Source organism: Dipteris shenzhenensis, chromosome 4 (assembly GCF_047967505.1).
Source record: "Dipteris shenzhenensis isolate YYH24624 ecotype China chromosome 4, Dip_SZ_1.0, whole genome shotgun sequence".
Taxonomy (NCBI): Eukaryota; Viridiplantae; Streptophyta; class Polypodiopsida; order Gleicheniales; family Dipteridaceae; genus Dipteris; species Dipteris shenzhenensis.
This window is the reverse complement of record NC_141599.1, coordinates 14,405,363-14,420,659: the sequence shown is the minus strand read 5'-3', so window position 1 is coordinate 14,420,659 and position 15,297 is coordinate 14,405,363. Positions and strand designations below refer to the sequence as shown.

The window sequence follows — 15,297 nt, the reverse complement described above, 5'->3', positions numbered from 1 at the left end:
CCAAGAAGCCCAATAGACTAACCATAAGATGCTATCTTTAGTTCGCAATGTCCTTCAGGAAGAGAGAGAGAGAGAGAGAGAGAATCTATTAACATCCACGGGAGACCAAAAGGTCTATGTGACAATCGAAAGACCATCTAATACAACACCTCGGGGAGGGCACATGGCAACTCCCAAAGAGTGCATAAAGGACCTCCAGTTATTAAGAGTACCTAGATTATATTGTGGAAAAAACAAATATAATCGACCATACATTTTTTTAATACTGAGAATCTTTTGGTTTTGATTTAAATTCCTTAATGATTGTTATTACTCCACAGTACATTGCCCACTTTCCATCCTTCCTGGCAGCCTTAACCTTGGCTAATTTCGTTGCCCTATCCTTCAGTTGAGAGAGAGAGAGAGAGAGAGAGAGAGAGAGAGAGAGAGAGAGAGAGTTTACTAAAAGTCTTTGGAAGACCAAAAAGGATGTATGAGGCTAAAAGAAACTAATACAATAAGCTGCGGAGTGGAGCCACGAACTGGGCATCAACACCCATGACAAATACAAAAGAAAATCCATAGTCCGTATCATAACAACATCGGTACATAAGAGAAAATCTCTGAGATCATGAAGTGGGAGCGACAAGGGCATCGATGTGTGAGGCTACTGTGGTGGCAAAAAGCCTGTGATAGAGCGTTGGCAACTATCTACATGTGCAGTCCGCTATGGTCTCCTAGCTATAGCCCTACAGTGAACAAGTGCCACAGTCACTTATGTGGATCGTGTGCATCATGTCTAATGAACATGGAAGGAAGGTCCCCTAATGTGATCTGCGCCTCAGTATGCTGATGAGTGTGACATGTCTTTGACTCTCGCTCGGGTCCTCGCAATTGCCGCCTCTGTGGGTCTCGTTGGTCCGTATTGTCAGGCTGGAAAAACTCAATAAACATGCTCTTAGTAGAGTCCAGCTATGTCTCATGATCTCCCCTAGGTGCCTAAAGCAATCGCTCCTTCTGTCGCATGGCCTCATGTGAAGACCGCCAATCATCTATGGTTTGGGTAGGCAAGAAATAGTGTAGGGATCCAAAACCATCTATGAAAAGGCAATGATATCGACATCTCATCTCGTAGTACACAAGGCATCTGAAGGCAAAATGCTCCTCTAACTCGATCTCCCAAGAATCGCACGTGCAAATGCAACCCTCTCTAGGTAGGCCCTCTGCCTGACCATTCTGAATGCAGAGATGGTGTGATGAGACCTAGAACTGCTCGATTGAAATCCTAATGGAGTGGGGGAAATGGATCTGTGTGTACCTTGGTGGGTTGATTAAGCCCTTTGCTGACATCAGTATGCAGTGGTCTCTGTAGAAGTTGAGCTTCACAGGGAGCTCACGAGGTGCCAACCAAATCCTGAATGTATGTAGTTGTAAGAGGTCCTCTCGAATGACTTAGTTCACCTCCTACTATGTGAGCAAGATAGAGAGGTCCTCAACACTGTACTGGAAGCGAGGTAGCTTGTATATGTGGAGCCCCAAACTCTCAAACTACCTGCATGTATGGGCATGGAAATCGTCATGAAGTAGGGGAGGTGGATCCGTGTGTGCCCTGGTGGATCGATGAAATCTGTAAGCAATGGTCTCTGTAGAAGCTGAGCTTCACAGGGAGCTCATGAGCTGCCAACCAAGTCCTAAAAGTATGTAATTGTAGGAGGTCCTCTCAAAGGACCTGGTTCACCTCGTTATATGTGAGTGGGATAGAGGGGGCCTCAACGTTGTACTGGAAGGGAGGTAGCCTGTCTATGTGGGGCCCATCTATGTACGTGCATACCAAGCCCTCTGGTTACCCTCTACTATCACTGCCATGGAGGAGGATAAAGCCAACCAAGGAAGCCTACGTTGCCCTATGGTGCAAGATCCATACTGTCTAATGTGATGACCTGAAATGCTGCATCGACCTATAGTAGGGTTGCCCCAACTCAGCCAAAACTATCTGATGTGGGACTGAAGGCTTACTGCAAATCATCCATGAAAACATGAGAGCCTGAAGCCTCTCAACTCGAGCCCACTATGTCTCTAATAGATCTGGCCTCCAACAAGAGCTGCCATACATACCTGCTAGTCGGACCAAATAGTCAAAGAGAAGACACTTGGTTGATGGTCCTGAAAATGAGAATGAAAGCACTGTCATTCGAGGTTTGGCAAGCATGTCTTTCCCCCTGCTCAATCGAGCCTGTAATGCTGATCGCATCGTAAAGATCAGGCTGGAGAACCAGACCCCTAGGTATGTGTGGGCCAGAGAACAGGCTCTAGAGGAAGAGCTGGCAAAATCCCTCCGCAACACTACCTAGACTTTGCCCTTGTGCTGAGCCTTCCCTTTGGGCTCCGTTAGCCCCTTTTGGATCCTTCTTGTCGCGACCTTTCCTAGGACCTCGTGCTCTGCTGCAACCTGTTAATCCAGCTCCTTGGAGCTTCCTTTGTTGTGTATTTTCCTTCTCAAGGACTTGCAATGTTCAAACGACCTCTTTGGAGTCTCCATAACCTGTGTGCAGCCTTCCTTCAGGAATTCCTTGTGTCACAACACCCTTTTCTCTGCTCTACAATCTCTTCTACACGATTCGCTGCCCCTTTTGTCATGTTTCTGCTCTAGCTCATTGCGTGTGCATGGGTTTGTGTGCGTGTTTGGGACTTTATTTCTTAGACTATGCATAAATTGGGATTTGGCCCTCGGCTAGTCCATATTATTTACTGGTTCTATTCTCATGCCACTGCGCAGTGTCTGCTTGGTAGTGGGTTCTCAAGGACGGACTATGACCCGTTCAGTGAGACAGGGTTGCCCTCTTAGTTCGCTACTATATGCCATTGCTACTCATCCGTTATTGTTGCATATGGACCATCTTGCAGATACAGGGCAGCTTCATGGCTTGCAAATTCCAGGGGCACAGCAGTTTCTTGCACAGGCATATGCTGATGATTCATATTTCATGCCCAAGAATTCTCAAAGTGACCTCTCTCATTTGATGCATACTCTGAATGATTTTGGCATAGCTGCTGGACTGCATATCAACTTTCATAAATCGAATCTTCTAGCATTGAAAGAAGCTGATTGGCATGCACTTCTCTGGCTAGGCCACATTATTTCTTCCCATACTATTGTGAGGCATTTAGGGTATCCCATTGGCTGGAATATTACCCCTAAACAACAGCTCAAATGGGTGCTTCAAAAGATTAACAAGAAGCTGGAATACTGGCACTTGTCAACTTGGCCTCTACATGTTCGACTTCGGATAGTACAGTCTATCATTATGGCATATGTGCAATTTTATTTGCCTATTCTTCACTGGTCTTTTAAGCATTTGGCTTCCTATATGTCCCAGGCTATGGAGATATTTTGGAAAAGCAAATCTCACAAAAAGGCTCTGCGACTACTTCCCATGCAGTCTGTTTGTTCTCCTAAGACTCATGGGGGACTGAATATTCTCAATATTCAGTTTCATATGTTGGCAAGAAAGAGCACTATGATTGCTGATTTTTTTCAGCAAAAACAGCCATGGGCTGTTATGTTAGCAGCTATGTGTGGAAACATGAAGTCCCATGCATATGGGCACTGGATTACAGATCACTGGGAAGCAGTCATGACCACATTTCAGGGGAAAATTCCTGGCTGTCCTGTTTCTACTGCTTTTATTCATGATTGGAAGAGAATTCTCTCTTATGCTAAATGGTCAGGTGCTTCCTCCCATCATGGTAATTCTCTTCGCTTGGAAAGCATCCATTGGAGCAAGGTGTTTAAATCGCCTCTTGCTTTACAGGCACCTATTAAAGCATATAATCTTACGAAATTGGGCATAAGATTTGTCGGAGATGTGGTGGATCAACATGGTTATGTGCTTTCATTTCCACAAGCTTGCAGGACATTCCCCTTGGGTCTGCATCATAGGCCCATTTGGAGAATACTTACAGCTATGTTGCAGCCATTTGTTCCTGTTCCTCCACTATTTGTACAGGACAAATTACTGGACTAAAATCTGACTTCCTTATCTCCTGCTATCTGTTCACTTTCAATGCATAATTTGGCATCCTCGATGGTCTACAGATTTCTTCTTCCACCGCCATGGATTGATAAGCATGCCAACACTCTTTGGAATTTGGATAGGCCTTTATCTTGGTGGCAATCACAACTCAAGAAAATTTGGAAAGCTAAATTGCCATTGAAACAGAGGCTTTTCTTTTGGAGATGTATAGTGGGAGCTTTTTCCATTGGGGTGAAATTGGAAGCATGTCGTATTGCTTCCTCTTCCTGCCCCCGTTGTTCTCATCACCATGAGACAGTTCCCCATTTGTTATGGTCTTGCCCACACTCTCGGATATTGATCACTCGTGTCTCTCATTTGCTGCGGCTTCGGTTTCCCTCTATCCGATTCAGGAAACTCTTCTAGATGTTTGGATGCTTCTCATCTCAGATGTCTCCATTCCTCCTTTTCTTTCACTGGGCTCGTTCTTGGGTACTATGGACTATTTGGACACAGAGATTGCATTTTAGGATGGGACAACAGTTTCCTCAGGCATATGCTTTCTTCAGAATGTCCCTCAAGCAATCTTTATATGATAGTTATGCTGCGAGGGACTTGGATGCTACTAGCCTTGAAGTGTTTTCTGACTGTTTTTGAGTTCTTCCATTAGGCTCTCTTTTGAAGTCTAATGTCATGTACATTGATTTCATGTTAATTTTATAGTTACTGGTTTCACAAAAAAAAAGCGTGTGTGGGTTAGCTGCTCATTGTGCTGGTCTTTTCCCCGTTTATACACCCACCTTTTCTCTGCTGTCTAGAATATACCTTTCTTTCTTTCTTTCTTTCTTTCTGCTTTCAACCCTGCAAATACCTCTCTTTTAGGTCGGATATCTCTGATGTCTAAGTCCTGTTTTAATTTGCTTGAAGCCCTGCAAACTTCTCCATTTTGTGACAATTTTCTCTGTTGTGTGCTGCTGTTTTATACGGCCCTCTGCTTTGAATTTTTCAGGCTGTCTGAACATAGCCTTGTCTTGGGGCTACTCTGGTGACTTGATGGCTGCCAATCAAGTAGAGAAGATTTACAAGACTGAAAGCAGAAATATCAACTGGGTCAGGATGCCCCTGTTCATGCCTCACATGAAGCTTCAAGTTATGCCACCCCGGCAATATGGGAATTCTAAATAATTTTGCATATTGTGGGACACGAATGTGCCCACGCCAGAATCCTATTCTGTCATTGTCAATAATGTTGCAATGGGCAGTGCTTATTATAAACTCAAATGGGGTCTTTTTGCAGGTGCTTGCTTTGTTCGGCACACGGCATCACAACGTCCTTTGGATTAACACAAGATGCCTACCGAAGCTATGCCTTCCCAATGCAAACAAGAATGCTACTAGGACTTCTGCACCTAAAAATAAGATCAATAAATGAGCCATGGCTGTCAAAGGCCAATATTAGTTCTGCTCCTAATGGTAATGGTACAATGCCTTCTACATCTCAAGCAAGCTAACAGCAAATCGTCAAATGAAGCTCGGTAAACCCCAAGGAAAATTGTCACAATTAGGCAGACCCTTCCACCTCCTACATGGACTAGCGCATCTTCCAATGGGCATACCCCTGCTGAAAATTCTAGAATTGGTATTACCTGGGCTGCAGTTACTTTGAGTCGTACTCTTTTTCCGAAAGATGAAGCTGCCCTTTTAATGCCCAGTCAAGGTCAAATTGCATGCTGAAAGAAACAAAGAAAGAAAGTTTATTAAAGTCTTCGGAAGACCGATGGGTCTATGAGACAGTGAAATACCTGATACAACGAGCTGTGGTAGTGGAGCTACTAAACGAGCATCCACACAAATGCAAAAAATGCAGAATGGTAGTACTAAGTCCAAAGTGCAACATAGTCATGTCAATGGTCGACTATATATTAATCTCAGCATCATCATCAACATCATCATCAGCAGCAGCAGCAGGACATCAGGATGGATGAGGCAGTGGAGGCATGAAGTCGGCAATAGAGTGTTGTCGGCCACTCAAATGTGCAGTCCTAGCACGTCTCCTGATCGTAGCTCTGTGTCTAATCAAGGCTATTGTGACCCCTGTCGGTCAGCTTCCGACTCTAAACAAGGAGGGGATGTCCCCAAGTGTGACATGTGTGTCAGCGCTCTGTCTAAGTTGTCGGGTCATAGGCTCCGGGTCACGGTCATGTCGAGGCCTCGTCTCGTGGGGGTCCATGTGATCTGGCTGAAAGAACTCCGTGATAGAGCTCTTAGAGGAATCAACCGAGGAACAAGTTTGCTCCCGCCTCCGTGCTCGAAGTATCCTCTCGCGGTGTCTAAGTACCTCATAAATGAAACCTACCAAACACCGCTGGTCTGGGTAGGAGAGAAAACGGGCCAAAATCCCATAGCTATCTCTGAAGAGGCAGTAGAAATGCCCTTGAATCTCATAGTAAACAGAACACTTTAAGATGAAATGCTCCTCTGTCTCAACCTTCTGCATGTCACACAGTGTGCATATTCGCCTCTCCCTAGGTAGTCGCTCTGCTCTGCCGCTCTCGATACGAAGTCTATGAAGAGACCCGGAACTGCCCAAGAGAGATCCTCAACGAGTGGGGTACATGAATCTATGTGTATCCTGGTGGGTCAATGAAACCCTCCGCTCTCGTATGTAAGAAGTGATCTCTATAGAAGCTAAGCTTCACTGGGAGTTCACTCAATCCCAATCAGGTCCGAAATGTGTGTAGATGTAATAGATCCTCACGTATAACCTGGTTGACCTCGTGTGATAGGACGGGAGAAAACAGAGTATCCATGCTATACTGGAAGGGAGGTAGTCTATCCATGTGGAGCCCCAAATGGTCAAACCATCTCTCTGTGTGTGCATACCAGCACCTCTGGTCCCCTTCTGCTGCAAGTGCCATAGAAGAGGATAGAGCTATCCATAATAGCTTGCTATGTCCAGAGGTGTAATCCCCGTATTCCCTAACTCGGTACAAATACGTGATGACCTAAAATGCAGCATCTAGTTGTAAAGGGCGTGACCCAAACGCAGCCTGAATGATCTGGGGAGGAACGGATGGCTTACCACAAATCATCCGTGATAACACGAGAACCTGGAGCCGTTTCACATGAGGCCTTTTTGTATTTGACAAGTCTGGTCCCCAACATGGGCTGCCGTACATTCCCACTGGGCATACGAAGGAGTCAAAAAGCAACCCCTTGGTATGTGGATCTTGAAAGTGCGAGCGGAAGCACTGCCTCTCTAGTCTGGCCAATGAAGCATACCCTCTACTCAAGTGTGCATGCATTGCGGGTCTCATAGTGAAGATGGGTCCGAAAAAGATAACCCCAAGATAAGTGTATGATGAAACTATCTCAACAGGTGACCCATCAAATGTGAACTGCTCATGGCGGATGATGGCTCGAGATGTATTGAAGATCATGACCTTGGTTTACCCAGGTTGACCTTCAAACCCTAAGGCTTTCTGGAGGGCACACTTACTTGTTTTGGCTTCTCAGATGCATGGATCAGAGGGGTGTCAGCCCTCTACAGATTAGGCCAAGTTCTTATTGATAGAATCAGGGGAGACAGGTTTGAGATTACCAAATCAGTCCGTCAGGGATGCCCCCTACCGCCCTTTTTATTCCTTTTTGTGGCTGAGGCTATGAGCTATTACATTAGAGCTCAAGCTCGTAGGGCTCAGGCTTCCTCTGAGGCAGGAGGATTAGCTCTTAGACAGTGAGTTGGCAGATGACATGGCTGTTTTTTGGGATGCCACTCCACAGACACTGAATTCATTCAGGACAGCATTGGATTTGTTTTGCATTGCGGCAAGTGCACACATTAATTGGAATAAATCCAATGGCTTTTGGATCAGTGATGAGGACACTCCAGTTTGGGGGATTGACATAGGGTTCACTTGGATTCAGAGGGGAGTCTCCGTCAGATATCTGGGATGCCACGTTGGCTTAGACATCTCTCCGGCACAGCAGTTTGCTCCCGTGTTGGAGAGTAGCAGGAGGAAACTCATCTTTTGGAGTTCAGCCAGACCTGACCTTGCATCCAGAGTTATGGTTGTGAACCAGGTATTATTGGCCACTACTTGGTTGGTTTGCTCATGTTGGTGCAAATCTAGAGGTTGTATCACTCAGCTCATGAGACCTATCAGAAACTTCCTATGGAGCGGTTTAGATGGTGCCTAAGATGTTGTAGCCAGGGTGGCTTTGGAGACCCTCATTCTCCCCACAGGAGAAGGGGGTCTCAATATTATTGACCCGAGCTTGTAGTGTATGGCCTTGCTCTGCAAGTTTGTAGTACATGGGTTGATGCTTGGACAGGAGTCCTAGAAGGATTTTTAGCATTTAGTCTTGCACCCCTTCTCATGGGGGAGATTGATTGTACAGCAACAGATGGATCTTTACTTCAGCCCATCTCAAATCTCTCCCTTCCCCTCTCATGGCTGCTATTCTGAAAGCTTGGGGCTGCTTCAGAAACACACTTCGTAGAGTTCCACCCACCTCTCGTAAAGAGAATCAAAAGCAGCCAGTCATGTGGAATGACTCGATTTTGGATCATCATGGCAGGCCACTTGGAGTATCACATTATATGCAGTGGTCTAGATGGGAGAGGGGACCTACCTCTACTATAGGTGCTTGGCAAGCCTTTATGAGACTTTTAGTAGTTGGATACCTCAGAGGGAGTGCACTCAGGATACAGCAGATACATGCAACCATTCCGCTAGAGTGAATTGATACAGATGACATGTCGCTTACAGAGTCGACTTGGTAGGGTGCGTTCTCAGGGACGGGCATTCCATTATAGATCATTGCATTAGGGATGAACCTGAGTTCCCTCCAATGCCTCTGTGCATCTGGCTCTCCAGATATGCCAAGTTGCTATGCTCGCCAGTATCTCCCAAGAGGTATCCACAGATGCATGTACAGCTGCAAAAGGAAGGTGTGGTACCACATCCAAAGAAGAGGACTCAACTTGTTGACGTTGAATCGAAATGGCCCGAGAAGAGTCATGTCTCTCATAAAAGCCCTGAGTCCCAGTAAGAGAAAGCCAAGCCACTGAGCCCCATGTCATAAAGAATGGGAAGTGCACAAAGTGACTGAAAATCCTGGCTACCCCCATCCAAATCATCCTCGCCTGTCTGCAATCCCATAAGCAATGCTGAATCGTCTCCAAAGCAAAGAGGCAATGAGGGCAAGTAGGGTCAGCTCCGAATCTGGATCTCCAAAGGTTCACAGCAATCCTACCATGGATAGAAAGCCAAAAGAAAAGAGTGATCTTTCTATTCATGTGGGATTTCCAGAGTCTCCTCGAGAAGCACCTCTGCAAATCCGCAGTGATATCAAATGCCTCCCAATGAGGAACTCTAGAAGGTCTCCAACCTCTACTACTAAGCTGGAATCTCTTGGCATTAGTGACCGTGTAGCGAAAGAAGGGTATGCTCCTCTCGATGCCTTGCATGAATCCACTCCCACTCTCCAAGTCCCACTGCAAATACCTAATGGGAACTCCCGCATAGAGCCAAAGTCTCCGAGATCCAATGGAGAGAAGCCAGGGGTCTAGGTCAAGGAACCACTCTGAATCTGATCCTTGCTCCAAAAGACCTACAACCCTCATAGGCTGAAAGGCAAACTCAAGCAAGATGTCCTCTGTGACGTATTATTAAAATCCCCACAAAGAAAGCATTTTGCCTCCAAGGATATTCTTACATAGCTTGGTAGCTTAATGCTCTTGAACATGATGATTGTGGGGCATAAACAGAAGACATTATACGACCATCCATCGACTATTTGCGTCATTAAACGCTGCAATAGGCTGAAAGGCATGTTTCACAAGAACTATGACACCCGAAAAGGAGTGATAACCCGTGTAGAAAATATCATATCCTACAAAAGGCCCTGTTTGGCTTGCATAACCATGCTGATTATGCTCCTATAAGGCTAGTATATTAGGCTGCAATTCATTGACATATGCCCATACAAAATTTCATTTCCATATGTCACGTTACCCTTGTACATTGTAAGTCAAGCATTTTCTTTTTGCTGATGTATTTACAGATATATGCATGCTTTATCACACAAAAACCAAAGTCAGGACTGCATGTCCACTTTGAAACCAAAAACAGTCTTCCGAGCGCACCAGATACGCTACGCGAGTACCGTAGACTGATACGGAGGAAGGAACTAGACTTCGTTCTTCAGAACGAGGAGGAGCTACTGAACACTTTGTTTAGTAACAACTCTAAGGACTTTTGGCGGCGATTTCTAGAAGGACGCTCCCCCTCACCACTCACTAACACTCATATCTAGTTAATTATGCATGCACACTTTATGACATCCCAAATCAGCCAATCCCTAACCTCTCACACATGCCCCGCCCAACATCCTGCACCCTCTTCACTAGAGGAGGGGTAAAGGATGCCATAATGAAACTTTATAATGGCCGAGCGAAGGATCATGAGGGACTATGCACTGAGTTCATTGCATATGGGATTAATCTCCTAGTCCCGATCTTAGCAAAGCTCTTTAATGAAGCTATTTGTTTGGGATTTCCACGCACCTGGACCATTAACACTATCTCACCCATCCACAAGGCAGGGGATCCCATGAACCCGGAGAACTACATGACCATTATGATTGGACATGTCATGTCCAAGGTTTATGCATCAGTACTTGATTCCAAGGTTAGCAGATTTGCAGAGTGCCGAGGACTTAGAGCAGCATGACAGGTCGGATTTCGACGTGATCATGGAACCATGGACCACATTCTCACGCTCAGATGTATCATCAAGGAGGCAAGGGCACGGAAGCAGAGGGTTTATTGTTGCTTTGTGGATTTCCGCAAAGCATTTGGCACGGTTCCGAGAGCCCGCCTCATACGGTGCCTACAGGACTTGGGTTATGACCAGGAGATCATTTGGGCTCTCATGGCACTTTACGAGACAGTTTCAGGTAGAGTCTGGGCGGGATCCGAGTGGACAGACAAGATCATGAGCACTATCAGGATCAAACAAGGGTGTCCTTTATCGTCTACCTTGCTTGGCCTCTACATTGACAAGCTTGAGACAGTGATGCAGACACTAGGGGAAAAGGTTGGTCTCTTGCGGGCACGCTGATCCAGATATTGCTCTACGCAGATGATGTGGCTCTCTTGTCTTCCTCAGCAGAGGGGCTTCAGAGACACCTAGACGCACTATAGTCCTTCTGTGAGTCTCATGACTTTTTTTTTTTTCAAGAAAATTACTTCATTAAGTATGAATGAAAACCGCGAGAGCAAGCTCAAATGCGGGAGTACATCATGTGATGCATGAGGAAAAAACAGCTCAAAGTGAGCTAATAAAGAACCAAGGCGGAGGCTGAAAATGCCATCTCAACCTTGAAGGAAACTCAGAGAAGAAAGGAGATCCCCTCCAAACTCTAAAAAAGGTAACTCTCCTGGCGGTGGTTGCTTTGGAGGATCCCTGCATGCTCGCCCAAATGGCCATCGGAGTGTATTGTGTCGGTCCAAATACTGGCCATAGTCTGGGAAGGGTGAACATGGATACCCTCCATCGCCTCTGTACACCTTGCTCTCCAAATATGCTAGCCAAAACCTCCCAAGACGTGTCTACTGAGGCATGAGCAGCTCTGAAAGGAGTGAGGGGAACATCTTGGAGGGAACAAGACTCCATTGAGTGTCGCCGTACAATGAAAGCTGGATCTGGATCATGTCCCTCGAAAAACACCTGTGGGCCGGTAAGAGAGAACCAAGCTATAGAAAGGTGCTGTAGGAAAGATGCTGAAAATCCTAGTAACACCTTTCTAGATCGTCCTCGCCTGTTTGCACTCCCAAAGGCAATGTTGTACTGACTAAACTGCTATGTGACAACGAGGACAAGTAGGGTCAGCCACGAACCTGGATCTCCACAGGTTCACTGCAATCCCTCCATGAATAGAAAGCCAAAAGAAAAGAGTGATCTTTCTAATCCTGAGGGATTTCCGGAGCCTACACCAAAAGTTCTTCTGCACAACTGCGAAAATCTGAAAACTATCCCAATGTGGCGCGCCGCGCTCTGGAGGGCCTCCAACCTCTACTGCTGAGCTGAAACCTCCGGTCGTTTCTAATTGTGTAGCGAAAGAAGGAAAAGCTCCTCTCGGTGCCCCTCATCAATCCATTCCCACTTCCATAGGTCCCACTACGAGAACCTAATAGGGGAACCACCATATAGCCAGAGTCTCCAAGACCCTAGCGCAAGGAGAATAGGAATAGGGTCAAGATACCACTGTGAATCCCTGCCCCACTCCATGAATCCTGCAATCCTGACAAGCTGAAATGCAACCTCCAAAAGAATATCATTAGAAGATCTGATAAGTCTGCCTCCCGACTGAACATCAAAGACAAGGGTATCCTCATGTGCATCTTGCCGCACACATTGGCTAGTATCTGGACAGACACCATACATACTTTGATGGCCGTATGGACGAGCATGCAGCGAGACTCCTGTGCAGCCTCAGCTAGGAGGGCTTCTTTCTTCAAGGAATGGAAGGATTCTCCTTTATTCTCTGAGACTCTTACAAGGTTGGGGTAGCACTTTCAGCCTCAACCTTGGTTGTTTTCCACCTCAAGTGTGTATTGACTATCCAGATTCAGTTGATATCATGTGAGCTCCAACAACACCCTTCTCCTAGGGAGACCTCATTCATATCATCCCCAAAGGGGATGACACATTTTGCTTATGAAAGTCTATTTCTCCTAGGCACCGTATATAAATTCTCGCTAAGGCAATTCTCCTTGACCTTATACATGATACTCAGCCAACATTTGTATAGGGTAGGAGCATCTTTCATAATATCTTCTCATTTTAGCAAGCACTTGAATGGACCAAAGAGAGTCATGAGCCCTTGGCCATCCTTGCACTTGACTTTGAGAAAGTATGAACCTGGGTTCTTTTTGAACGGAACACTTTGGTTTACGGAATTTATACAGCATTGGACTATAGAGGCTTCATGTCTCTACGAACCATCCCATAGGTTCTTATTCAAGGGGGTAGAAGAGATGGATTCTAGAAGTCCATCAAGCGAGTCCACTTCTTCACACCATGAAGGTTGTTTGCTTAGCAAGGGCCATTGGTATATGTCTCTTAGTCCTATTTTAGTCATTGATAGCTCATGGCACCTTTAGTGTTTTGGTGGCTAATCCCTTCAACATTTACTAAGGGATCAAAAAGATTGGAGATGGATTGCTGCTGCAAAGTCCCAGTTGAGGTTTTCTTCAACTACACAATTAGGGAAGTTGGATAGTCATGGATCACGAATTCACAGTGGTCACATACTCGGAGATGATCAAGACTTTACAATGGTCACCTCCTTGGAGAGAACATTATAAGTGTTTCGACATCACACCTCCCTTGCATAATCATTTATGGAGACCTCTTTGAGATCCCATGGGAAGGAATACATTTCTACATTTTTTTTGCTTTCCTAGCACAGTGGCACCTTTTAAGAAAGTCTCTGGGTGCAAATACCCAATGCCCACGATGCCTTGCAATGACAGACTCCACTCAGCATTGCTTATGGAGATGAAGGCATGACCAAAGGATCTAGCATGGCGTTTGCACACTTTGCTTGGGAAGATGAAGAGAGGTATCTTTTTCATAACAAGGGAATCCATTGCCTAGCTCTCACGATCAGGACTGCAGAAGTTTTTTGGCACACTTGGAGAATGCACTCTTCATTCGAGGAGGAACCCCCAAGTCATTTGCCTAGACTTGGTACCACTTCCACTTTTAGACCCCACTTCTCCTTGATAGACTCGACACTAGAGTATTACCAGCCTCACTATGTAGAAGATTTGGCAATCCGAATGTAACAAAGTCGTTGTCTTAGTCCCTTTGCATCATCTAGCATTACACTAACCATACTCTTATGGCCACCTCGGGCAAGATTCATGGCTCTTCATGCATCACTCAGGCTATGAGAGCATCTTTTACAAGGGAGTGGGACCTGAGACTGTGTTTCTTACACGCTCCCATATGCCCTTTAAGGCATTTTCAGACTCGCCATTTACTATGCCAACCTCACTTTTTTGGCTGATTTTTCTAATCCTTCATGTGGGATTTTCACAAGAGCTTCTCTAGTCTTATTGCATTTTCTGGTTATACCAAATAGAAGCCTTTTTTAAACCCGCCAAAAGAAAGTGTGAGTATCTTACAATACTTCTATGTACCAAACTAAGGAGAGGCATCATTCAATCATGTATTGTTGTGTTTTGGGAATAATGCGAGCTTTCGGGAAGATTCCATTGGTTGTTACTCCTTGATACCTGGACATGAGTTGGGTCATTGACAAAACTTAAAATCAGTAAACTTTGATCTAGACTCTTGAGGACAGTCCCCGAGAGCAGAATATCACAAACTTCTTCATGGGAAAGAGCTAACAGAGAGAGCACATCATCAAGCTGGGACCCAGAGCCTATCCTCCAGAGACCCCAGGTGGATAGGTTATTGGATGCAGGCCCTGCTGATCCCATCCGAGGCACCCTTATTGCTGCATTACAACAGCGAGTGCGTTATGGCATCAAAGGGTGTACCCCACAGAGAAGTCAGGGATGACACTGGCAGATTTGCAGACATGTTCCAGAGAAAGCAGGACTCCTGGAGGTGGTCACGCAGAGCAGAGACTACTCATGGATGACACAGGACAGAAATAACTCCTTACACATGGAGTGTTTTCCTCTCTCTAGTTTGTGTTTTTGCTTTCAGTTTCAGTTTTGGCGCTAGACTCTTACGAGGCAACTCTAGATCCTTCATCAAGCCTTTTTCTCATACGATGTAATCTGACTTGGTCTCATAGGCCGCCTTGCCTTTTGCAGGTGACAATAGACACTCTTTCCTTTTTCTCTCTACACCCTTGAATTCTATTGTCATTTCATCCCACATGCTGATTATGGATGGTTTTATGTTCCTAAATGTACATGGTTCACTCAAGTAATTAGTTTGAGCATGAATATTATTCTCCCTGACACTAAACTCAAAAAATTATATCTGCAAATAGAACTGTATCTTCTCCTTGTTGATACAGTCCATAGTAGACTTACCCATGATGCTTCTTTTTAAAAGATAAGGAAGAACCTTGTCTCTGATTCTTGATGGAGAATCTTCAAAGATGTCAAGTTGTGCACCCTGAGCAAAACTCACACAGAAATGAATACAAGGACTGGAGACTAAAGAGGTTGCCGCTGGACAGCACCAGTCACACCTTTCACTAGAAAACAGAAAAACGAATTCTCATTACAGATTATACAAGCCAATCATCA

At 45.4% G+C, this 15,297-nt stretch overlaps 1 protein-coding gene across 4 annotated transcripts in view; it reads right to left on the bottom strand.

Moving 5' to 3' along the window:
- The window catches only part of LOC147902501 (DNA-directed RNA polymerase IV subunit 1-like), a 179,946-nt gene that overhangs the window by 78,959 nt on the left and 85,690 nt on the right, over positions 1-15,297 (bottom strand). For all 4 annotated transcript variants that reach the window (XM_087373540.1, XM_087373542.1, XM_087373541.1 and 1 more), the window contains one exon: positions 15,079-15,245. In XM_087373540.1, coding sequence (XP_087229666.1) covers positions 15,079-15,245 — 167 coding nt within the window. The remainder of the gene's footprint in view (positions 1-15,078; positions 15,246-15,297) is intronic.